A 24,492-nucleotide genomic window follows, 5' to 3' on the forward strand; every position below is an offset into this window, starting at 1 on the left:
AAGAAAAAGGTGAAATATACTAAAGTATCTGTACTCTTTGCCAGATAACTATACCCGTTTCTCAGATGAGGAAACTGGGGCCCCGCAGTTGATGGGGAGAGGGATTTACAAGCACATATACCTTCAGGGGTCACATACAAACCCCCCTCAGTAAGAGACGCCCCACATAACCCTGTCACATTCAGGACACACACCCTGTATGCCCAGTGAGCACAGTCCACGCATACATGCACAGCCCCGGAGAGGCTCTCATGTAGCCTCAGAGCGCGAGCTCCCGCGCAGCCACAGACATATCGCTTTGTTCAGCCACGGCCACAGGACCCAGTCGCAGCCGCACAATCTCCCCGTTCCCCCAAACGCGTCTGTCCAGCCGGGAACTGTCCCATCCTCGCACAATACAGACGGAGCCACATTTCCATATTCGCTGGACACACGGCCACAGTCCCGGACATACGCTAACGCCACAATTGCGCGCGCACACACAGATTTACCTACAGAACCTCAGACACACACAAACTCCCACACGCGATCTCCTCGCCTCAGCCGTGTGCGTGCCTGGCTCCCTGCCTCCCTCCCCCTCTCACGCTGCCCCCCCCCCCCAGGGCTCTCACCCTCCTCCGCTTCCCCCTCCCTCTTGTCTTCTCGACAGCCAATCACCGAGGGAGGGAGGCCCGGAGGCCTGGCCCCGGGGGGTATATGAAGCTTCCCGGGGACTCCCCCAGGCACCGTTACAGACTGGGAGGGAGAGGGAGAAGTAGCTGGCGAGGGAGAGAAGGAAAGAGGGAGGGAGAGGGAGGGGAGGTGGGTGGGAGAGCCCAGCCGGGCCTGGAGAGGGGATAGGGGGTGTAGGAGGGTGGGGATGGAGCTGAGAGTCCCCAGGAGGCGGGGGGCCCAGGAGCCTGTAGCTTCCTTCCTCCGGGACCCGAGCACAGGGCGCATCTACAGGCGGGGGCGACTGCTGGGCACGGTAAGGGCTGAAGGGAGGGGAGTTCTGGGGGCACCGGATGCCTGGGTCCCTGCGGGGTTTAGCGAGGGAAGGCTGGGGGCAATGAGGCATAAATGGAGCAAAGAGGGGAGGGAGGGAGAGCCGGGTGAAGGGAAGGGAGATAGTACGCAGAAAGGGGCTAGTCTGGGACGATCTCTAAAGACTTCCAGCTCTAAAGCCTCACATTCCAGCTGGCCCACTTTCCCACTTACTTAACTCCTCTGGTTTCTCCTGGGTCTGCCTTCACCCCTAGCCAGGCTGCAGATTGTGTGTGTGTGGGGGGGGGGGGGGGTAGTGACACACATGTAAATGGTCAGCTGAAAGGCCCGATCCCCTAACTGTCAAGGTAGGGGACCCTGGAAAGCCCAGTACAGGTGTAAATGGGCAGTGGGGGGAGTGTATGGGTTGGTGCTTGTGCAAATGTGTTCGTGCGTGTGTGAACACCCCCTTCCTCCCCTTGCTCCCGGAGTGTGCACTTGTTTGAGGTTAGAGACTGGAGAGAGCAATTGAGGCCGGGTCCCAGGAAGAGTCTGGGATGCTTGCAATGTGTTTTGTGTCCCTTGTGACTGCCCCTCTCCACCACAGGGTGCTTTTGGCAGATGCTATAAACTGACCGACATGTCGACCAATAGAGTCTTTGCCCTCAAGGTGGTGCCCCGGGGAAGACTCAGTGGGCTGGACCAGTGGGGGAAGGTAAAGCTCCCTGCCTCTTTCAGAGACTCCTAATCTCGATCCTTCCTCCCATTCCTATCCCTGATCCTCCATTCCTATCCATAATCCTAAATGCTTAGTTCCCTATCCCTGATCCCCATGTTTACTGGAGATTACTTCCATCCACAATATACTGATCCCAATCCCTGTTCTGCTTTTACTGATTTCCATCATCTCTGACTTCCCATGTTCCCATCACTGATCCCTTTCATTGCTCACTCCCCATTCTCATTGCTTCTCTCTCCTATTCCTGATACCCCATCCTCATTACTAATCTGCATTTCTGATGTTCCCCATCACTGCCTTTCCTCCTCATCACTCCCTAATCACTGACTACGTTCATCCCATCACTAATCTCCTTTTTCTGATTTGCCCATCTTTAATTCCTCCATCTCTTCTTCATGGATTCCCTGATTCCATCTCCATCTTGATCCTGTTCCCACCCCCAATTTTCCTTCATCCTCATCACTGAATCTCTCCATCCATGAATCCCAATGCCAGCATCATCCTAGATCTCCACTGCTATCCCTGATTCCTCATTTTCCACCCCCAACGCGTGGAGCTTCCTTGTTCCTGATCCCCGGGCTCCCAGACTCCTCTGTTCCTCCTCAGTCATCATGTTTCCCTTTCTGCCCTGCAGAGAGGACCACCTTCTCGCCGGCAGGTGGAACGGGAGATTGAGCTCCACAGCCAGCTCAGGCACCGGAACGTGGTTGGCTTCCACGGGCACTTTGCTGACCAGGACAATGTCTATTTGGTGCTAGAGTACTGCAGCCGCAAGGTGAGGGCCTCCTCACCCCTGACCTCCTAGGCTATGTCGTGTCCATCTCATCTGCCTCTGACCCTGCCTCTTCATCACTGAGAGCTTCACCCCTGTCATTGGTCTCCCACCTCCCTGACCCCCATCCCATTGCTTCGTCCTCTTCCCCAGCATTAATCTCTCCCATCTCTGAGCTCCCAAGTTGAATTCCTTTCTGCTGAAGAAGCTAGATGGTGGAGCACTGGGCATGGAATCAGGAAGGCTTGATGTCCAATCCAGACTCAGACACTTACTAGCTAGGCAAATCCCCTAATCTCAGTCTGCTTCAGTTCCTTTAACTGGAAAATGAGGATAGTAACAGCACTTACCTTGCAGGGTTGTGAAGATCAAATGAGACAAAGCTATAAAGTGCTTAAGCTTTGCACAGTAAGTGTTTTATAAACGCTTATTCCCTTCCTGCCTCTTCACCTCCAGCACTGGTCCTCCCTAAAGGCCAAGCCAGAGTGGACCTCCCCAAATCAGCTGTGGGTGCCCTCCAGCTCAGCCACTGATTCCCTATGTGACTTGAGAAAGCTTTTTTCTTTTCCCTGAATTTGTTTCCCCATCTATAAAACAGCAATAATACCCTCTGTCCCTGGATTGTTGTAAGAAAAGAGTGGATAGAAAGATCCTTAGGCTTGGGTGATAGGGTAACTAGGAAGGCTCAGAAGAGTACCCCACCATACCCAGCCTCTTCCTTTCTTTTGCCTTCCTTCTTTCCTTTTTTCTTTTTTCCCTCCTCCATTTCTTTCTTTTGTTCTTCCTTCTTTTCCCTCCTTCCTTCCTTTCTTTTTTCTTTTTGTTTCTTCTTCCCTCCTTCCTTCTTTTCTTCTCTTCCTCGTTCTTTTCTTCCTTCTTTTCTTTCTTTTTTTCTTCCTTTCTTCCTTCTTTTCTTTCTTTGTTTCTTCCTCCCTTCTTTTCTTTCTTTGTTTCTTCCTTCCTTCCCTTTCTTTCTTTGTTTCTTCCTTCCTTCCCTTTCTTTCTTTGTTTCTTCCTTCCTTCCCTTTCTTTCTTTGTTTCTTCCTTCCTTCCTTCCTTTTTTTCTTTCTTTGTTTCTTCCTTCCTTCCTTCCAGTCCCTGGCCCATGTCCTGAAGGCCCGGAAGACGCTGACTGAGCCTGAGGTCCGCTACTACCTACGGGGCATTGCAGCTGGCCTGCGATACCTCCACCAGCAGGGCATCATCCACAGAGACCTCAAGCTCAGTATGTGGAGGCAAAGGGGCAGGGACAGGGATGGCTGAGGCAGAGGAAGGGAGAGGGGGATGGGAGGAGAGACCAGGGGGGTTGCAGAAAGTCCCTGGAAGGCGGGAGACCCCAGCAGAGCCTCCAGGTACATTCTGAGCCACTTGTGGCTCCCCATCCCCACCCCACCATACACCCCACATGTGTTCACATGCCCCCGCCTCCACTATCACCCGGCGCACATGCCATCACACACATGCACACACATGTCCCACCATATAAACACATTCCATCACACATCACCCACGATCCCTTCCTTCTGCAGGCAACTTCTTCATTACCAAGAACATGGAGGTGAAGATTGGTGACTTGGGGCTGGCGACAAAAGTGGGGCCTGGGGGGCGCTGCCATGGGTAAGTGTGTGTGTTTGTGTGTCGGGGGAACTGCACGTTCAGGTTCCTGTGTGGGCTACCACTGCGGCTTTGGGTGGGACTGTTTCCTTGTGAGCGTGTGTGCCCTGGGACGTGTGCCAGGGTGTGTGTGTGTGTCTGTGCCCATGTGGGGATTACCCTCTGTGGGATGCTGAAGTCCATGTGTGCCCGGGGACATGTGCCAGGGTATGTGTCTGTGTGTGCCCATGTGGGGATTACCCTCTGTGGGATGTGCCAGTCTGTGTGCCTGGGGATGTGTGCCAAGGTGTGTGTATGTGTGTGTGTATGTGTGTGTGTGTCTGTGCCCATGTGGGGATTACCCTCTGTGGGATGTTGCATTCCATATGTGCCTGGGGACGTGTGCCAGGGTGTGTGTATGTGTGTGTGTATGTGTGTGTGTGTCTGTGCCCATGTGGGGATTACCCTCTGTGGGATGTTCCAGTCCATGTGTGCCCGGGGATGTGTGCCAGGGTGTGTCTGTGTGTGCCCATGTGGGCATTACCCTCTGTGGGATGTACCAGTGGGGGCTGCCTTTGGTCTGGGCTGGGGACTCTCACTGCCTCTGCCTTTCTCCCAGGGGGCTCTGCGGGACACCCAACTACCTGGCCCCCGAAGTTGTCTCCCGCAAGGGTCACTCTGTCCAGTCAGACATCTGGGCTCTGGGCTGTATCATGTGAGTGCTGGACAGTGGGGGTGGGCTGGTGTCTGTGCCCAAGTGCACGTGTGCACGGGGCTGGGGGCAGGGTCCCCATAGTGCCATCCCACCAGACCCTCTTCCTGTCCAGGTACACGGCGCTGACAGGCTCCGCCCCCTTCAAGGCTAGCCCGCTGCCTGAAATGTATCAGAACATCCGTGACGCCCGCTACCCTGTGCCCACTCACCTGTCACCCAACGCACGGAGGCTCATTGCCCGCCTGCTGGCCCCCAACCCCGCGGACCGGCCCAGCCTCGACCAGGTCCTGGAAGATGACTTCTTCACTCAGGTCTGGACCCCTCCCAAGCGGCCTGGACTAACCTGTAGTGTGGGTTCAACCCTTCCCGGAGAGGGGCAAAGGGCCTGGAGGGACCCCAACCCCTTCTCCCCACTTTGGAGGTGGCAGCATGATGCTGTATCAATCGGTCATTTATCAATGGGGCCAGAAGCTCAAGAAGGAGGACCAGAGTCAGAATTAAGGGAGCTCCAAGTTCAAATTCTGCTTTCCGATTGATTATAGTTGAGTCATGTCCTTTCAGCCTCAGTTTCCTCATCTGAAAAATGGGAATACTAATAGTTGTGCAGAGCTGTGATAGTGGTCAGTATAAAGTGCTTTGTCCACCTGAAGAGACTGTATAAAATGGCAGCTGTTATTCTGGTTATTATTGTTGTTATTTCTCTGGGTCTGGGGGAAAGGGAAGAGAGAGATTACAGTGCAAATTTTACGGAGAAGGAAATGGAAGGGAAGTCACTTGGCCAGTCACCAGGCTAGTTAATGGTTTCCTAGGATTAGTACTGGAAGGGACCTTAGAGACGGTTGGCTGGAATGAGGAGACTGAGGTTCGGAGAAGGGCCATAGCTTCACAGATCTCCAGTTGGAAAGGCTGGAAGAAGACTACTAGTTTACAGATGAGCAAAGAGAGGCCCCAGGAGGGGGAGTGACCCTCGCCTAGGATCCCTACATAGGAAGGCAGGATTTGAACTCAGCTTCTGCCGCTTCCAGGCCCAGGGCTGTCTCCCCGGGGCCACCTCGGGCTCCTGCAGGGCTTTCCCCCCATTGCCACTTCACTAAGGAGCTCCTCCTTCTCCTCCTTTCCCCTTCAGGGCTTCACTCCAGACCAGCTGCCTCCGCGCTCTTGCCACACGGCGCCCATTTTCACCATCCCCCAGCCCTTGGACAAACTCTTCCAGAAGGCCACCCAACTGTTCCTGGCCGTGGCCCAGCGCCGGACCCCACGTGAGTTGTGTGGGAGTGAGGAGGCCGGGGCCCACAGGCAAGGCCAGTCTCTGTGCCAGGGCCGGGACGTCCCAGCCGGAGAAGGTGGGAAATCACTGGCCAAGGCGAGCAGCGGAGGTAGGCACAAAGCTGGGGGAGCCGCCTCCACCGCTGGCCTTCCCTGCGCCGGTAATTCTGTGGGCTCCCAATGATGTTATTGATACCCAAGGGCCTCTGGCAGAGAAATGGCTCCGCCCAGCTGCCCAGAGCAGGCCGGAAACTCTGCCCGGGCTCACCTCTCCCCCCCCTTGCTTTCCAGGGTCATTTGTCCCAAAGATGCCAACAGCCCCAGCCCCCGAGGATCCCCAGAAGACTCCCAGGGAGGCAGGCAATGAGGTGAGAGACCCAGGAGTCCTGGGAGAGAAGGAAAGGCACTCGGGGAGGGCTGGGGCAGTGTTGGTCCCAGAGGGTCCAAGGGACTCCTGTCCCCATCTTTTCTTCTGATTCTTCCCATTAATAGTCTGCAGGTCTCTCAGTTGCAAGATGAGGGGGTAGATGATGACCCCTAAGTTCCTTTCCTGCCCTAAGAGTTTCTGCTCCCTCCAACAGTCTGTGTTCTAAGCTATCTTTCTATGTTCTAAGCCAGGAGTCCTCAAACTACAGCCCGCAGGCCAGATGCAGCAGCTGAAGATGTTTATCCCCCTCACCCAGGGCTGTGAAGTTTCTTTATTTAAAGGCCCAAAAAACAAAGTTTTTGTTTTTACTATAGTCCGGCCCTCTAACAATCTGAGGGACAGTGAACTGGTCCCCTATTTAAAAAGTAGGACTCCTACTTTTTAGGGGACCCCTGTTCTAAGCTATCTTTCACCTCTGATATCCTGGGTTCTAAGGGCCTTCCCAGCTCTGACATTCAGTGTCAGACATTCAGTGGCCTAACATTCCATGTAAGAGGCCATCACTTCCTACGGTGGTGGAGGAGAAGAGAGTTTGGGGCAGGCTTCCAAAGGCAGTAGGACTGGAGCTGGCCCTCAAAGGACTGGATGGGGCTCCACCAAGAGCCCAGACCTAGGTGCTAGGAGACCTGGTTCTAGTCCTTCCTCTGTTATCACTGGATGTCTGACCAGAGGTCAGCCACTTTCTCCCCAAAGGTCAGTTTTCTCACCTAAAAATGGAGGGTAATAACACTTGAACTCTCCCTCACAAACTTTCCCTGAGAAAAGAACCTTGTAAATTGTCAGAACTGACCTTAAGCAGCTGGGTGGCCCAGTGAATAAAGTGCCGAGGTTGCAGTCAGGAAGACTACGTTCAAACCCAACCCCAGGTACTTACTGTGTGACCCTGGATTAGTCACTTAACCTGTCTGCCTCAGTTTCTACAACTATAAAATGGGGATAACAACAGCACCCTCCTCTCAGGGTTGTTGATCAAATGAGATAATTGTAAGGCACTTAACACAATGCCTGGCATACAGTGGGTACTTAATAATTGTTCATTTGTTGCCTTCCTCTTCGTTATTTAGGGCCTTTCCCATCCTCCCCACAAGGCTGAAGCCCCTGAGGAAGAAGCTCATCCCCAGGAACCCTACCTGGAGCCCCCCATCCACATCCTGCTCCGGAGGAGCCTCAGGGGTCACCCTCCGGGCACAGAAGGTAAGCTGGCACCTCCTCCCCCCTCCCAAGGTCCTTCTGCCTGAGCCTGGAAGAGATGGAGGGCAGGGAGGCGGAAGGGAGCCTTCTGCAGAAGCCGGGAGGGTCAGGGAGGGACATGTGGCTTATGGGAGAAAGGCACCCTTGGTACTAAGCGGTTCTGCTGCGGGCCTGGCTCGGGGCCCTGGGCTCCTCCTCTTGTGTCCAAGGCCTCTGTTTTTCCACCTATAAATGGCCTGGAGCTCAGAGTCCTCCCCCCCCCACACACACTCCCACTCTAGCACAGTTGTGTGACCTGCCAGGCCACAGCCACCCTCTGCCTCCTGGTTGGCTGCAGCAGCCAGTGGCAAGCAACATCGTGGGTGCTTCTGGTTCCGGTCTCTGTGGGGCTGCCAAGCCGGCTCAGCCTCCCATGAATAAGTGACCTGACAAGAACTCTCTGCAAAGTTCTCCCTTGAATACTTGTAGCGACAGGGAGCTCATTCTCTATCTTTGCTGTTTCTCCAGAGAGCCTGGGGAGCCTGGGGGATGGGGTGGAGGTGGCCACGAGGCTCCTGCGGAATTGCCTGGACTTGATGCCCTTAGGTAAGCCTGGTAAACCCGCCTCACCCCCTTTTTAAAGATGGAGTGTCGGGTTCTGGCTTTGCAGCTGATGCTCTGGGTGACCTGCGGGGGCCGGCTCTCCCCCCCCACTGTGGGATGAGGGAGCCGAGGGAGATGATTCCTGCCTTCCTACTTAGCCCTTGACCCTCCTCCCCACTTCCTTTCTCTGCTGAAGCTCTGGCTGCCGCACCCGCTTGCTCACTTTGTCCTCCCTGTGCTCAGGGCAGCGGGACCCGCCAGGGCAGCAGCGGCCGGTGCTCTGGGCCACCAAGTGGGTGGACTATTCTAACAAGTACGGCTTCGGCTACGAGCTTTCCGACGGCAGCACCGGGGTCCTCCTGCGGGATGGCACCCACATCGCGCTCCAGCCGGCCTTGGGGTGAGTGCTTTGGGCCCCCCTGAGCTGGGTCCCAAGGCCTGACTCCCATCCGTGGGCAAGTCCCCGGCTCCCCTCTCTGCCGTCCCCTCCCCGGGCCCTGTGCCCCGAGACCCCCCCCATCCCCCCTACTTCTGGACCCCTCCTTCAGGTGCATAAGCTACTGTCCGGTTCAGGGTGAGGCGGTGACCTTTACCTGGAGGGAGATTCCTGACTCCTTGGCCACCAAGGTGGCCGTGCTGCAGCTCTTTACCCGCTACATGAAGCGCTGGCTGTTAGAGGTGAGGCCGGGCTGATGGGCACAGGTGGGCTCTGGGGCCCTCCCACTTCCGGCCCCCGGCTCCCTCACCCTTGCCCTCCCTCCAGGGTGGGAGCCTCCCCACGCAGCCCAGTCTCAGTCCTGGCCCGGGCTTCTCCCTGCTCCACTTCCTCAAGTCCGACCAGGCCCTGCTCCTGCTCTTCAGTGATCAGACCATGCAGGTAGGAGGAGGAGAAGGGAGGGGCAGAGGGTCCCAGGTAGCACAGAAGGGGCTAGAACCCTCTCTGCTGTCCCAGCCCCAGCTGCCCCCTGGCTCTGGGAAGGGGCTTCTAGACTCAGGTCCCTGAGGTCACACAAACCACAGGATGTGGTGGGAGTAGGAGAAGGCCCCCGGGCAAGGAGCTAGGAACTGGCTGCCGGACGTGATAACCAGGGCCCAGTGAGAGGGCGCCTCTGGGACACATTAGGGAATCCTCGCTGCAGCATGGGAGGGAGGGAGAGGTGAGCAGGGCTCCCCCCTCTGTCTCTGGTCCAGCTTGGGCACCTATTTCTAGGGCAGGAAACGCAGGGGAGGGTTACCAGATTTTGTTGCCCTTCCCGGACAGGTCAACTTCTACCATGACCACACCAAGCTGCTCCTGAACTGGGCCAGAGAAGAGCCCCTGCTAACATACATTGACCAGGAGCGGCGGGCCACCTCGCACCCACTGGGCACCCTGCAGGGCCAGGGCTGCAGCGAGCCCCTGCGTCAGCGCCTCTGCTACACCCTCCACCTGCTCCAGACCTTCTAGCACCCTTTCCTTGGCCCTCTGGGATGCCAAGGAGAGGAGGCAGGGGTCTGCGGGGCAGCTGCCTACACCCCAGTGATGAGAAAAGCTGCCGAGGAAAAACTGCAAGTAGGGAAGAGTCGGTGACCGTGGACTAAGGGGGCAAAGAGCACAGGAGGTACAGAGGGCATTAGCAGGTGCAGCTGGGATGAGGGATCGGGGAGAAATGGAAAATAGGAGAGGTGCCTTGGACAGTGAAAAGGAAGATGAAGGCAAAAAACTGGGGGTGTGAAAGGTGTAAGGAGGACTTTTAGAGAAGTTTAGAGTCAAGACCACAGAGGAAGGACTAGACCCAGGCTCCTCACTCACTCCAGGCTGCCCCGTTCAGGAAAACCGGCAGTTATTGAGGCTGGAGTGAGACGAGAGCCAAAAATGAGGGCAGAAGCAAAGGCAAATGGAACAAGGAGAGCTGGAGTTTCCTTTGGCCCCTATTGACCCACCGAGTTCCAGGCCAGTATTCAGCCTGGGCTGAAAACACCCCCAAACCAACATGAAACTTAAAAGGCAGAAGTGTAAAGCTCTGCTCTTGGGTTCAAAAAAGTAACTACACAAGAATAAGATGGGGGAGACGCAGCCAGAAAGATCACGTGGAAAGGATCTGGGGGTTTCATATGAAGCAATTACAGACATTGCAGCCCCCAAAGCTTGACAATCTTGGGCTGTCCAAGAGAGAAAGAGCATCGAGAAGGAAGAAGGCAGGAGACATGCGGCTTCCTGCCTTGGTCAGGTCTCTAGAAGACAGTGTTCAGATTTAGGAAGGACATTGGTAAGTGGGAGCTCATCCGAAGGTTGGACAGCAGTGAAAGGCCTGAAAATTGTCATAACAGATCAGCTGAAGGAACCTGGGGATGTTAGAGAACAGATTTGGACAGTGGAGGATGAGACGCATGACAGTTATTTGGGGCTTTCTCCCCAGTATCTGAAGGCTTGTCATGTGGAGCAGGGGTGGATTTCCCCTATTTCAGAATTGTTCTGCCTGCTCTTGGAGGGCAGACCTAAGGGCGTTGAATGGAAGTTTGGAGAAGGAAATTTAGGAGGAATCTGTCTGATGGATTGCTCTGGAGGTGGGGAGGGGGTGTCTTCTTGTTGGGGATATTGTCACAGATTCACATTACAGGAAGGGATCCTCCAAAGTTTCCCCCAACTCTGTGATCTTACGGCTGATTAAATAATGTGGGAGAGGGGCTGATGGGGCCCTGCCCCTGCTGGATTTGGCCTGGGGCAGGCAAGCCCAGGCCAGGAGGCCCAGGTGGGAGCTGCAATGGGCTCACGGCACTGGACTGAGTGTCTCCTAAATGATCTTTTTCATTAAAGAAAAAAGCTGGGATCGGATCCTGTTATCTGTTTGGGAGAAGGGGAAAGATGGCAAAGAGTCTTACTGCCTGCCAGGGAGGCCAGGCTTCCTCACCCACAAAGCTGAGGGTCTCACCCTACTCAGCCCAGGGACAGTGACAAGGAAAAGTGGTGGGGATCTCTTTGAACCCTTGAGTCTATTATATTTGGACTTAAATGATCAGAGTTCAAAGGAACCCAGAGCCTGGCAAGATTATCCCAGCCTTTGTGATCAGCCCAGTCTCGTCAAGTGTTTGGTAGCCTGGGCAGGAAGATGAGGCAGGAGAAAGAGAAATGGATTTGGAGTTTAAAGATGGTTCTTTGCAGCTGACTGTTTATGACTTTAGGAAAGCCCCCTTCCATCCCCAAACCTCAGTTTCCTTATCTGTAAGCTCCAAATTCCTTTTCAGCCCTAAGGTCCTAAGAAGAGGAATATGGGTGGGAGAAGAAAAAAAAATAATAGGAAATTCCACTTGGCAGCCCAACCTGTACATAAGCCCCTCAGTTTTTCCCCACAGAAATTGGAGCTGGCCAGGGAGTAAGACCAAGAGTTGAGGGACTACTGTGGAGGGCAGGGGATGTGAAATATTAATGAGACCACGCTGGATTTTTCAAAGACTCATTCCATGAGAAGGGGAGTCAGGGCCAAACCGGGGCTTCTGAGCTCAGCCTCCAAGCTCTGCAGGGATTTCTCCAAAGGTTTTCTTTCCCCCGCCCTAGTCCCGTCTGCGCCAAGTCAGGGCTTTTAATATCTGTCTGGGATGGAAATAGCCAAACAGCCAGGGCCTGAATTCCTGACTTAGCTGGGCAGCCCCGAGCTGTCTGAGACATAGACAAGGGTAGGGTAGGGCTGGTCTCAAAGGTGACCCATGTGGGTCAGGAGCTGGTCAGATAGCAAAGAACCTGGACTCTCCATGGCCCTGCGAAAAAGGCATGTGGGAGTTGTTGTCCACTCGTGTTTGTAAACATCCTGGGATGGTTCTAGATTCTAGAGCTGTTGCCCATTTGTGTTTGTGGACATCCTAGGATGGTTCTAGATTCCAGAGTTGTTTTTCCTCTTGTGTCAGTGGATATCCTGGGATAGTTCTAAATTCCAGAGCTGTTGCCTGTTTGTGTTTGTGGACATCCTGGGGTGGTTCTAAATTCCAGAGTTGTTGCCCACTTGTATTTATGGACATCCCAGGATGATTCTAGAGTCTTCTAGTGCTTTCTCACGCCAGAATTCAATATAAGATGAATGAATGGTCTGATCCAGAGGTAGAAGAGGGTGATCATATTCTTGCAATAGCAGAGGACAAAGTCTCAAGACCATTGCATACTGGTCCTAAATCTAAATCCTATTGACAAACTAGATGTGATCAGATGGCAAAAGCGAGTTGGAAAGGTTGATCCAGCTTTAGAGTTAGCGGGCCTCTTTTCCTAAATGGCAGGAACAGACCTCAAATATACTTGAATTGCTTATGAAAACTAAAGGAGGGAAGCCCAGAAGCTTGAAGCTTTTATGAGCAAAGTCCAAGATTTGGGAGCTCCTACCAAGCTTGAAATGCTTTAAACGTAGGTTTTGTGATTATGACTAGTTAGGAGACCATTCACTGCACCTTAAGTACAAAGCATCTGTTCTCCTGGAGAATCTAGGGCTCAGGACATGCATTGCTTCAATCCCAGCAAGAAAACAAGGCTAGAGAGGATTGTGATCTGACTTGGTGAAAGGAGGATTAAGTATCCCCAGGGCCTACACAGCTGAAATCATGAGTGCTTGAAGCTTAAGTCCAATCATCCAGAGCTTTCTCCAAACTCTTCTAGAGCGTTTATTCTTGGGCTATGTCATTTTACCTAGGAACCAGATTGCTATTATGATTCCTCATAGGGCAGCCGTGATAGGTCTCAAGGTTTGTTTGCTTTTGTGTGTGTGGTTTTTTTTTTTTTTTCATTTCAAGGTTCTCCATACTTTTAGTTTTGGGGTCTGAGGAATCCTATCTTTAATTTTCTCTTTGCATCATCTCATCAAACAGTTTTAGAACTGCAGGGCCCTGTTGTGTTATATAAGAAACTGAGTGGGAATAAGATCCGACTTCAACTTCACTCGTCTACTCCAAGTGATCTTGGAGAGGTCATTTAGTTTCTGGCAAGGTATAATAACCTCTTCAATGTAGACCCTTGGAGTGCTGTGATGATCAAAGGAGAAGGGAGATACTGAAGCTTATGTAAACTAGGTGGCTAGGAAAATATATACTATTCTGATCACTGGCTACAACCCCCTTCATTTCACAGATGAGGAAACCAAGGTACAGAGGGAAGGGACACCTCTTGGGATTGCTGTGAAGATCCTGTTAAGGGAATGTCTTTATAAAGGTCTTGGTAAAAGCATGCTAGGGCTGCAAAGTAATGAGATGCATCTTGACATCAGTAAATAACAAATTATCCGTCCAAGTGTGTTTGTCCGTCAAGCAGGCTATTTCCCAGCGGATCATAAACGGCCTAAAGACAGATATTATTAGAAACGTTTTGTTTCTGATCATTTCCATACAATAAATGTTTATCATAGAGGATTCCCAACTCACCCATAACATCTTCATGTAGTTTTAAGGCTTACAAAGTACGTTTCTCATTCACTGAGGGAATAATACTAATGTTATTTCTCATTTTACAGACTAAGAAACAGAGACTTGGGAAGGTTAATAGACACAAAATTACTGAGTGTCCAAGTCAGAATTCTGACCCATTTCCCTACCTTATTCATCCAATTTGAGTCCAAATGCCTTTGGATTCTCTTAAAATCCCAATCTACCATTAAAAAAGCAATGGAAAGTTTGAACCCTAAGGAGGAAATTCTCTTCTAAAATGGACCTGTTAAATTGGTTCCCAGAGAGGGGCTCTTGGTCTCTTTTCTCAGCTGAAAAGTTCAGCCTCTGAAGAGTTACAGTTAGTCTCTCTCATCCCCGCCCCCCTCCCCAATCCCAGGGAAGTTCTAGGTTCTCCTGTTACAGGCTGGCCCTTGAGGAGGTGGGTCAGGAGGCAGTAATAGTAGACCCTACTCTCCTCTTGTTCCCTAAGGGTGAAAAGGTGGGGGAAGGAGATTGCACTTGGGCCACGGGGATGACTTCATGGAGACCAATAAATCCCAAATGGGCTGAACACAATACATCTGACCGGTGCCAAGAATGTGGCTGCACTGGCTTCTGAGCCGATAGAACATGTCTGGAGTGTTTGAGGGCTGAGGGAAGGAGTGGAGGGGAGACAGCAGACGGTGGTGTCCTGGCTGGCTCAGAATAGCCAGAGTATTAATATGGGACCGTGGGCACACATGGATGGCCCCCCGGAGTCTGGGGACGTCTAGGGAATCTGGGAGGTTTAGGAATCATGTTCCCAGTTATTTCTGGGCCCCGGCCAGCCGCAGTTCTTGAGAAAAGGCATCCGAGGGGCCCCAGAGGAACCAGAGGAAAGGGATGGCCTGCCAGACTGGCCTGACTCCTGGAGCCCAATGTCCCCAAAAGTTTCCCAAGACCCCAGTAATTGGAGAAACCATCCAGAAGCCAAAGTAGCCGATGGCTGCCACCTGGGGGCGAGGCGAGGAACGACACGAGCCATGGTCCTGACATTGGGGATGGCCGTACTGGAGTTAGAGCCACGAGTAACCGTAGGAAACCTCCGAAGTCCAACCCTTTTATTTAGTAGAAGACACTGCTCAGGTCATTAAGGCCCACAGATAGTAAGGAGAACCCTGACTCGTCCAAAATTTTTCACTAAAGCAGGTATCCCAACTCACCAAGGAGACACTCAAAAAGCCCCTCATAAGGCAGTAAAAGAGACTCAGAGCCGCCCGCCGGAGCCAGAGTGCCCTTCAGCTTCTCGTTTTAGATGAGACGGAGAGCAGCGTGACTGGTCCCTTCATGGCAGCCCACGTGTCCCAGTCTCCAGATCCCCGCTCCTTCCCCCCACTCCCTCAGGACCCAACACAGCTCTCCCACAGCAGGGCCTGGACAAAGGCCAACAGCTCCGCTAGGTTCTCCATGAGAAAGAGGCAGGGAACGTTTTAAGGAACTGGGTTGGGCTTTTCTACAGATATCTGGGCTCTGGGGAGGACCAGGGCTGGAGCGCAGCCGGGCAAATGTTCTGGAAATCACTACCAGGCTGGCATCCCGGGGGAATCACTCTCCCCGGAGCCGGCTTCTCCACCAGCCAGTGTCCAGAACTGCCATCCTCCCGGTACAGGCCTCCATCTCTCCACACCTGGATTGCTGCAAGAGCCCGATGGGGGATCAGTCTGCCTCGAGTCTCTCCCCATTCCAATCCGTCCTCCATTCAGCCACCATGAGATTTTCTCAAAGTGCAGGTTTGGCTGTGTCAGAATTTTTTATCGTTACCCAATACATCCCACTGATTCCTTCCCCCTCCAGGATGAAATAGGAAATCTCTGATCTTCAAAGTCCTTTATGACCTGACCCTCCATTTCTGGCCTCTACCTCCTTCCCCGTACCATTTCCAGTTTTCTTAAGCCACACATCCAGCCCCAGGTTTTCTTCAATCCCGTGATAACTGGCCTCTGCAGATCCCCCAAGACACACCATCTCCCAGCTTTCAGCATTTTCACCGGCTGTCCCTCATGCCCGAAATGCTCTCCTCTCTACTTCTCTGGCTCCCAGCTTCTGCAGGAAGCTTTCCCAATCCCTCTTTAAATTCAATTTCATTTTCAGTTACAAATTCTCTCCCTCCCATATCCTTTCCCCCCACCCGTTGAGAAAGCATAAACAAAATCCATTACAAGCTCGCACAGTAAAGCAGAATAAACTCCTGCTTTAGCCATGACAAAAACCTCCGATGTCTCTCTCCCTGCAGAGCCCGTTTGGAGGTGCAAGGCGGGCCCAAACCCTTTGGATTCCAGTGCCCTGCATCTGTTGATTCTCCATTTATCCTGCATGCAGCTTGTTTGTGTGGTGTTGTTTTGTCTTCCCCGTTAGATCATAAGCTCCTTTAGGGCAGGTACTATCTTTTCTCTTCCCCAGTGCTTAGCACGGTACTTGGAACATAGTAGGTGTTTAATTTTGCAAATTCCTACCAGGGTGGGGAAAGAAGTAACTATAAATTTCCCATTCTCACTGATTTCCCCAAACAGGGATATAAGAGAATCCAGGCTTATATGTGAATGTACTCACTCCACCCCAAGCAGGAGCCTGAATCCTAAAAGAAATACTGCTCCTATCCCAAAAGATCCTTATAGAAACCACTTTATTATTAGTAATAAGCATTTTGCCAAAACACAACCAGCTCAACAAGCCAGTTTGACCTGAACCATTACAAAAATCTCAAAAGCACCATTCTTTGGGGGAGGAGGGAAAGGCAGGGGTCGGGGCATAGACTGACACTTGACCCCAAAGTGGCAGATGGGAAGGGGCCAACTGCACACCCAGAGGTGGATCCATATACATCACAGTACTTTCTGCAGAACGTAAGCTCCCCGAAGGCAGGGACTGTCCAGGGATGGTCTGTAACCCTAGCATAATGCCTTGCATAGTAGTTCCTTGGTGACTGCTGAGCTGAATTAATAAGAGGACTTTGCTGGGGGAGAGGGAGGGAGGGCTAGAAGTCTACAGAGGGGCCGCCTTAGCATCACGTTCTCTCTGAAAGTTGGTTTTAGCTGCCTCTATAAAGTCGGTGCAGTCACGAGGCTTTGGCGGGCACAACGGGGTAGCTAGGACTGTGGCCGTGGCCAGAGGACTGCTTCCTCTTCCCATCCTACAACAGCAGCATCAATTCAACTCCAGTGCTGAGCCTGGGACCATGAGGCAGTTGGGGGAAGTGGGTCCCACCCAGTGGTTTCTTTTGAGATGGATAAAAGGAGAAAAGGAAGAGGGGCTGGGCACCCTCCCAGCCTGGCATTCCTTACTGTGCCACACGCCTGTGTCCTGACCATGCAGCTGCCGCACCTGCGGCAAGGGGGAGGGGTAAGGGGCACAGTCTGCAACCACGTTCTCTTGCTGACTTAGAGCAGGCGCGGAGCCTGAATGAGACAGACCAGCCATCTCCAGCCTTGCCACTCTGGGAGCTGGGGGGAAGGCGATAAGATGGCAGACAATCCTTTCTCCCTGAGCGGGAAGCCTCTGGGGAGCTGAGACTGTCCGGTGCTGACTCAGCAGTCTCACACCTGCCTTAGGTATTTTAAGCCATCCCCACTGAGCAAGCGTTTCTCCTTTGGGATTTTGCTGAGTACCTGAGCTGGGCTTTCAGTGCAGGCAATATACGTCAGGGCATGGAAAAAGCTCTTAAGAAGCTGGAAGAGAAGGCTAAAAGAAATGAGGTCAGGTAGAGGCAAGGAAAGATTCATGAAGAGGCCCAGAGTCCTAGGCTTTGGGGGAAGAGGGTGATGGGAGAACTCTGGGAAGATGGGACCACATTCATCTCCAGAGGATCAACTATCTTGCAGCTCCGAGACCCTAACTCCTGAGGAATGAGCGTCTGGACTGGCCCGGCAAAGCAGGCAGAAATTCAAACATGTGACCTTTCATCATTCTACAGGAGATGGGGAGAGTGAAGACTCAGGACTGGGGATACAGGGTGGGTTAGGTCGCCAGCAAGGACGACCAAAAATCAAGCCTTCCCTCCTCAAATTCCAAGCAAAGCATGTGGTTATTCTGGGCCCAAGTGACTTGGACAGAAAATGCCTCTTTTGCCTACCTGATGAGACCACAGATTAAGAGGTGAAGGCCTGACCCTTAAGGAGCCATCCTATGATCCTGCAGCTAGGGATGGTGCACAAAGGCAGCCATCTTCCCAGGACACTAGCCACCTTTTAAGTGACTTCTTGAAATGGCCCCTCCCCTGCCGGTTGGCAATGAAATCTCTCAGACTCCCTGTTATTCTCCCTGCTTGAGTTTTGACATCTACATCTTTAAAACAAAAACAACAAAAAGCCCAACCCAGTGGTGGGTCCGAAGGTCACAAGCCAGGAGTCCCCACCAGCTTCCAGCCTTCCCGGGTGCCATGTGGCAGGACAAAGATCAGTCAGCTGCCTGAACCTCAAGGCTGACATGAATCAGAGGAACTTCACTCGCTGCAGGTTCAGCAGGGTTTGGCTAGCACAAAAGGATGGCAGCTGGACAGAGAAATTAATAGGGACGGTTGTGGCTCCCAACACCAGTACAACTGCCCTGTGGATTTGGTATTTTGAACTAGAGAATTATAGATATTACACCATTCAGCTGTGGTAGCCACAGAATTTCAGTCAGCCCCTGACTCTCCTGGGACAGTGACGACACCAGGGATATTAGATCCTGACCCTTCAGACCTTCCCTGACTAGCTCTGGCTAAGAAAAATAGGCCATCCGTCCTCCTGGCCTTAGGAAAGAGACATGCAAATTAATAGTCTCAAGCTCGGGCACAAAACTGCCTCAATATCATATCCCCTGGCTGGGGAGCTGGGTATAAGTGAGAGATAGGGTAGGGGGAGTGGGAAAACGGGAACAGGACTCCTCCCCCCAAAAACTGGTCCACAGGCAGATGATGGGAGGGGCAAACACTCCCTTCCTTTGTTCCTTCTTTGCCAGCCTGGAAAGCTCAGTACTTGATTTTCCAGGTAAATCTTGCCATGACTGACTACTGTCAGCTGTTTCTACCTTGGGGTCTGCTGAGATCAAGAGAGGGATGCTTAAGCAAAGGCTAGGGGAGTCACGGAAACTCCAAGCACCTGACTGAAAAGCCCATAGGAGAGAGAGGAAGGCACTGACACTTCCCTTTCATAGTCAGGGACAGGGGCTTACCACCAAGATAGTAAGAAAAGAAGTTTCTAATTGAAACAAAAGGACTAAAAGTAGTGAATGAAAATGAAATCCCTCTGTCTCTGGCTATTCCTTAGTAAGGAGGGGAACAAGGCGCCAGAAGCAGGGGAGGGTTAAACAATGAGGTCAAAGTCCAGGTGCTACTATAGTCAGCCAAGAGCTGCTAGGCCCATGAGGGCGAGGGATTGGAGATGTTATGCCTGAGGTTGATGATCTGGGGCCATTATTAAATTCTAATCATTCTTAGTTGGTTCAGCCATAACTGACTCGGCTCCCAGGAAGTGGCCTTGACTTCCTCCTGAAGGAATATTAGGGAAGAGGGGCCTCCTATGGCAGAGAAGCCCACCCCAGGCCCAGTGCTGCAGAAGCAAGAGGGAGGCTTCTAGGAAGGAGGGCATTTTATTGGGAGCACTCACTCTTCACTGAGTTCCTGAATATTAGGAGTAGGAAGATCACCCACCCCAATGTGAGGGTCAGAGAAGTTGGCCCGAAACCACAGTGAGTCAGGGGTAGAGCTATTACAGGAGGCAGGCAAGGGAGGGAGAAAAAGATGGCACTCATGTGCCTTCCGATGGAAGTGAACTTAGTGTGACTCGGTGGCTGCTCCTTAAACAAGACCCTCCATGCCTAGGCTCCAGGCATTTTCTGGCTGACTCCCTTGCTAGGAACACTCCTGCCACATCTCTGCCTCCTGGCTTTATGTTCCCCCTTCTACACAAGCACTTCCCAATCCCTCTTCCCAGTTGAGCATCTCCCGTTTTTGCCATCTGCAGCTTTTTGGGCCTAGTTGTGTGCATGTTGACTTTGCCACTGGACAGTAAGCTCCTTGAAGCTGGAGGTTTGTCTTAGGAACATTTAATCAATGCTTATTCACCGACTGAGGGCACAGGGACAGGCAGTATGTCAGGACCGAAGACCTCACGCCCTGATTTATTGGACACCCACCAATTTAAGCCTGTTCCCTCCCACTTCTCAGTCCAAGGGGCTGCAGGTTTTCCCTGGGGGCCTTCTATCTCCGCTATTACACCCTCACCTCTGCTGCCTGGGGCTCACAGATCCCAGAAAGTCCAAGTCTCCGGGCTAGTCTTGTTCACGCAGGCTGAAGGGATCCCTGGCAAGAACCAGGCCCAGAATCTCTCCCGGGACATCTAGAGAAAGTCTGTTGCAGTCAAAGGAGGGTGTTGCTTTGGCCAAGTTCTTTCCAAATACCTTCTTCCTAGGAAGTTCCGATCTGACCTCACTGAACAGGTTAACGATAGGCTTCCTCAGGGACAGGATGTGGGCCAGGCATCGGACACACACGAGATGCCAGCCTCAGAATCCCAGAGCAAAGGTCGTACAAAGCTCAGGGAGAACTTCCTAAGGCCCCTCAGTTCCAGTTAGGAGAACGAGTCACTCATTTCACTCACCAGCTACTCCACACACGCGCACACATCACACTCACCCCAGCTGTCTATTCCCTGAGGTCGAACCAATTCTCACCAAAACAGTGTATGATAAAACCACCCCCAAAAGACTAAGCCATGATTTCTGCCTTAACAACCAATGTTAAACTAAACCATTTCAAGGTAGGAGAAGGGCAAGAGGGAGGCAGAGGGAAGCAGAGGAGAGACTCTCCTTCTTTCTCTCCACTTAAAAAAAAAAAAAAAAAAAAGATTAGAGTTATAGTTTCAGTAGAGAACCTTGATCTTGGTTACTCTGGGGTAGGGTGGACAAGGGAAAAAGATATCAGGCCATACAGCCAACACAAGAACTCTCCAAACATCTTAATGTGACTGAGCAAAGACCCTAAAGAGGGACTGGAAGGTTAAAAAGTAGAAAGCAAAACAGGGTGGGTTTGGGGCAGGGTGTAGAAAAACCCCCTCATCCCACTCCCCTCTGGTAGTGGCTTTGCTGGAGTCCCTCTGTTCTCTCTCTGTTGGGGGTTTAAGGCAACAGGGAGGCCAACAGAGGTTACGTCCACACTTGCTCAGTCCTGAAGAATGGGGATGCTCGAAGGAGCTCCCGTGTCTCGGCGCCGGCCCATCAGCAGGCAGAGGGGGAGCTGCTGTCCAACACCTTCAGGCCTTTGCTCAGGAGGAAGGCGTCTTGCTTGGGCTCCCGGCCGAGGAACTGCTGCAGCATGTTAATGGCATCCACAGAGCCGCCGGGCTTCAGGATGCAGTTCCTGTAATCCATGCCAACCTGCAGGAGGGACAAGGGGAACAGGCTATAGGGCCATCCACCCCCCAAGACAGAAGATGGGAGAAGTTCCTCCCCACCCCAAGGCTGGGTTGTACAGAATCCAGATGGAGACCAGAAAGTCCACTCTTCTCTGCCCTAGGGTGAAACCCTGTGTTTGGACCAAAGAAGGGGGAAGGGAGCCACACTTACATGTCTTGGGAAGATCTCCATCATTATAGAGCCTTCAAAGAGAGGCCAGATAAGCCCTTCTCAGGAAGGCCATGAGGACGATTCCTATTTAGGAGTGGGCTGAACTAAATGATCTCTAAGCTCCCTTTTTACTTTGAGGCTCTTATGAAAGCCTCCAGTTCAGCTCCCCAGAATCAATGATCCTAAAACTAGAAGGAAGAGACCACCTCACCTAGCCCCAGTTTTCAGGCAAGTACAGTAAAATAATTCATTTTACAGAAGAGTAAAAAGACCCAGAAAAATTAGGCATCATCTGTGGCCCTGGGCAATAACCCCCAGGAACACAATGGAGTCCAGACCAGATAGAGAGAATCCTAATGGGACAGGAAATTGAGATAGAACAGAGAGCTCTTCTGAGCTCCCCATGAACTCTGCTGCACCCCAGGAGTCTGGGGCTTTCTGATCCACGCCCCAGGCATCTGAAGTGACACCAAATTAGGGTTTAATCTGGCTAATTGTAGCTACTCAAGCAGCAAATATCCCTGGAAAGATGGGGGGACAGCTGCCAGTCATTCTTCTATCATGTGACATAACCAGCATCCAGAGGTCAGCCGCATGGACAGAACGGTGGCTCTAGGGGACGGGGAGGATAGAGAGGGAGAGGGAGAAAGGATTTAGCAGGGGGGGAAGGAAGACCTTGGCAGAAGGCCATAACCAGTGGCACTGGAGAGCTGAGAGGCAGGGAGAGGGACATCAAAGTGGGAAACTTACCCAAATCAAACAACATCTAATTCAAAATGCTCTCAAAACCTCAGGGGTCACCTGGCCTAGCCAAATACTCCCAAATGGTTGCTATCAATTCCCATCTTGAGGAGCCCCAGAATAGGGAGCCCATGGCACTTGGATAGCTCTCATCAAGATGATTTTTTTCTTTACATGGAGCACAGCTCTGCCTATCTACCACTGCCCACATTGTTTCTGGTTTTGTTTTTAGGCCAAGAAAGGCAAGTCTAACTACTTGGTACCCCTGCTGCCCGCATGTTGCACCTGCCTGGCCCAAGCTCTGGAGACCTGGGGGAGATAGGAGAGGCCAATTTCTCCCAGCAGCAATAGACATTTTGTTGAGAGAAGAAACCCAGGTCTAGCTGGCCCAACAAAAGGTGCACTCAGAGGTCTTTGGATTCATGCAAAGCTCTGCCTGAATGGATTTTTCTGGGGTACACTGGGAGGCAGAAGGAGAGAATAGTGGACAAGGGGTCCCCAGAGGTATCATTTCTCCCTGCCTGCTGATGGGAAAGGGGACCAAATGGACCGGAAGAGAATCGGCAGAAGCCAGTTCCATGAATGAGCTATTTTACCTTACAGTTGAGGACCCCTTCCATTTTGAAGCGTGTGTGGAACATGTCCATGGAAAACACCTCACTCCAGAGGTAGCCATAGTACTGGGCATCGTAGCCTCCCGCCAAGTGACCAAAAGTGGCTGGCATGTTAGTACCTAGAGAGCAAACACAGAGTGAGAAGACCTCCAGTTTTCCCCTTTGCCTGAAGTATGTGAAATTCCCACAGACTCCTACTGTGCGCACAGCACAGTACTCAGCTGTGGGGCAGATGCTTCAAAGACCTGGGACATCTGCTGTGTCAGAAGGGACTAATCACACCTTGAAGTTGCTTTTCATGAGCTACTAAGGAGGAAAAAGGATCCTCATCTTCATCAGTAGTCTGTTGCTCCCTCAGGTCTTTGGTTGCTAGGGTAGGTTTCAATTTGGGGTAGGTAGCCTAGGAAATGACTGACAGAACAAAAAGTATAAATATTGGGCAACTAGGTGGCACAGTGGATGGAGCACCAGCCCTGAAGTCAGGAGGACCTGAGTTCAAATCTGTCCTCAGACACTTAACCCCTCCTAACTGTGTGACCCTGGGCAAGTCACTTAACTCCAATTGCCTCAGGGGGGAAAAAGTGTAAATATTACTTAGCAATCATTACTATAAGAAAAAGATGAAGTTGTAAAACCCACTTCATTATGTTCTTCTCCCTATCATCCTTTCCTCCTTAGCACAGCTCTCAGAAGAGATTTGCTCTTGCCTCTATAAACTTTTCTATCTGTGCCTCTAATAATCCCAAATCTTTCATTACCCTTTCTCTCTCACTCTCTTTGATCAAATTCTTCTTTTTTCCTGGGGTCTTTCCTAATGCTTACATACATATCCAAGTCTTCCCTATCCCTAAAAAAAATGTTCAACTTATTTTAGCCCTCAAGCTGTCATCTTGCATATGTCCACTCAATTCCCAGAATGGCCAACTATACCCATCACCTCCACCTCCTCTCTTCCCACTCAATTCTCAGTCCTTTGTAATCTGGCTTTTGGCCTCAATATCTCACTAAAGCAACTACCTCCAAGATTACTAATAATCTTAAAAATCACCATCACTTCCCAATGACTCATTTTCCTCTTTCCAAAAAATAAAAAAAATAAAAGAACCCTCCTCGTTAGAAAGAAGGGGAATTAAGCAAAACAAATGAACACATCGGGCATGTCTGACATTAGCCTCACAGGGCACCTGTGATTCTATCATTTCTTGATATTCTTCACCAGAAGTTCTCTTAAATTATGATTGGTCATTGCAACAAATGATGTCTTAAGTTATTAAATCCACAGGCCTTTTCTCAGCTTTCATTTCCCTAATTCCCTCCAACATATCCTCATTCTTCTCTTGGCTTTAACAGCTGTACTAGATCATTAGGCATGGATAACTCTGGACTAACCATGGCTATCCCAAGCCCTCATCTCTTCGCCCTTCACACCCATGAAACTTGTCCACAGAGCCTAAGTTAAGAAAATCTTCTCTTAAGAAATTACTCACTTAGATGAAGTGACTAATGAACTGAAGTATTGACCAGAATCACATAGGAGGAAATAACATGGCAGAGAACACCAGTGCTGCCATCAAAGCCGCTGGGGATTTTGGATCCCTCATCTTCACCCTCCAGCCTCCAGGAAGGATTAATCTGGATCTTTCTTTCTCTGACAGGCCATCAGACTGCACATAAATAGCTGATTAAAATGTCAATTTCATTTTCTGTAATGCCTGATGCTCTCCACGTCCAATACCTTCTGATGCTATACTTGAAGCGTTCATGACATACAGGCACATCTGGAAGCATTTTGTCTCTCTCCATTTTCTTATTCCTAAACCAAAGTGGGTTCAATACATTTTTTTTGCCCCTCCTCCCTTATGGCTGTTTCTGTGTTGAAGTAACCTATTTGTATTCCCTACCTTTCCTCTGCCCCTCAGAACCTTTCAT

General features: G+C 51.5%; 2 protein-coding genes across 2 annotated transcripts in view; one reads left to right on the forward strand and one right to left on the reverse strand.

Moving 5' to 3' along the window:
- Positions 1 to 826: 826 nt before the first annotated feature.
- Positions 827 to 15,028, forward strand: PLK5 (polo like kinase 5). The gene is made up of 15 exons (XM_031948069.1): positions 827 to 967; positions 1,571 to 1,678; positions 2,337 to 2,477; positions 3,570 to 3,699; positions 4,004 to 4,091; positions 4,687 to 4,782; positions 4,895 to 5,093; positions 5,909 to 6,041; positions 6,340 to 6,416; positions 7,540 to 7,669; positions 8,174 to 8,251; positions 8,492 to 8,648; positions 8,797 to 8,926; positions 9,012 to 9,125; positions 9,510 to 15,028. The coding sequence occupies exons 1-15, from the start codon at positions 860 to 862 to the stop codon at positions 9,693 to 9,695; spliced, it is 1,875 nt and encodes a 624-aa protein (XP_031803929.1). The 5' UTR covers positions 827 to 859; the 3' UTR covers positions 9,696 to 15,028.
- Positions 15,029 to 16,274: 1,246 nt separating this feature from the next.
- Positions 16,275 to 24,492, reverse strand: part of THOP1 (thimet oligopeptidase 1) — a 63,138-nt gene continuing 54,920 nt past the window's right edge. The window contains exons 13-14 of the mRNA XM_031948267.1: positions 22,546 to 22,682; positions 16,275 to 21,019 (exon numbers count right to left, since the gene is read on the reverse strand). Of these exons, the coding sequence (XP_031804127.1) occupies positions 20,861 to 21,019; positions 22,546 to 22,682 (296 nt within the window). The 3' untranslated portion in view covers positions 16,275 to 20,860. The remainder of the gene's footprint in view (positions 21,020 to 22,545; positions 22,683 to 24,492) is intronic.

The sequence above is a fragment of the Sarcophilus harrisii genome, chromosome 1 (assembly GCF_902635505.1).
Source record: "Sarcophilus harrisii chromosome 1, mSarHar1.11, whole genome shotgun sequence".
Classification (NCBI taxonomy): domain Eukaryota; kingdom Metazoa; phylum Chordata; class Mammalia; order Dasyuromorphia; family Dasyuridae; genus Sarcophilus; species Sarcophilus harrisii.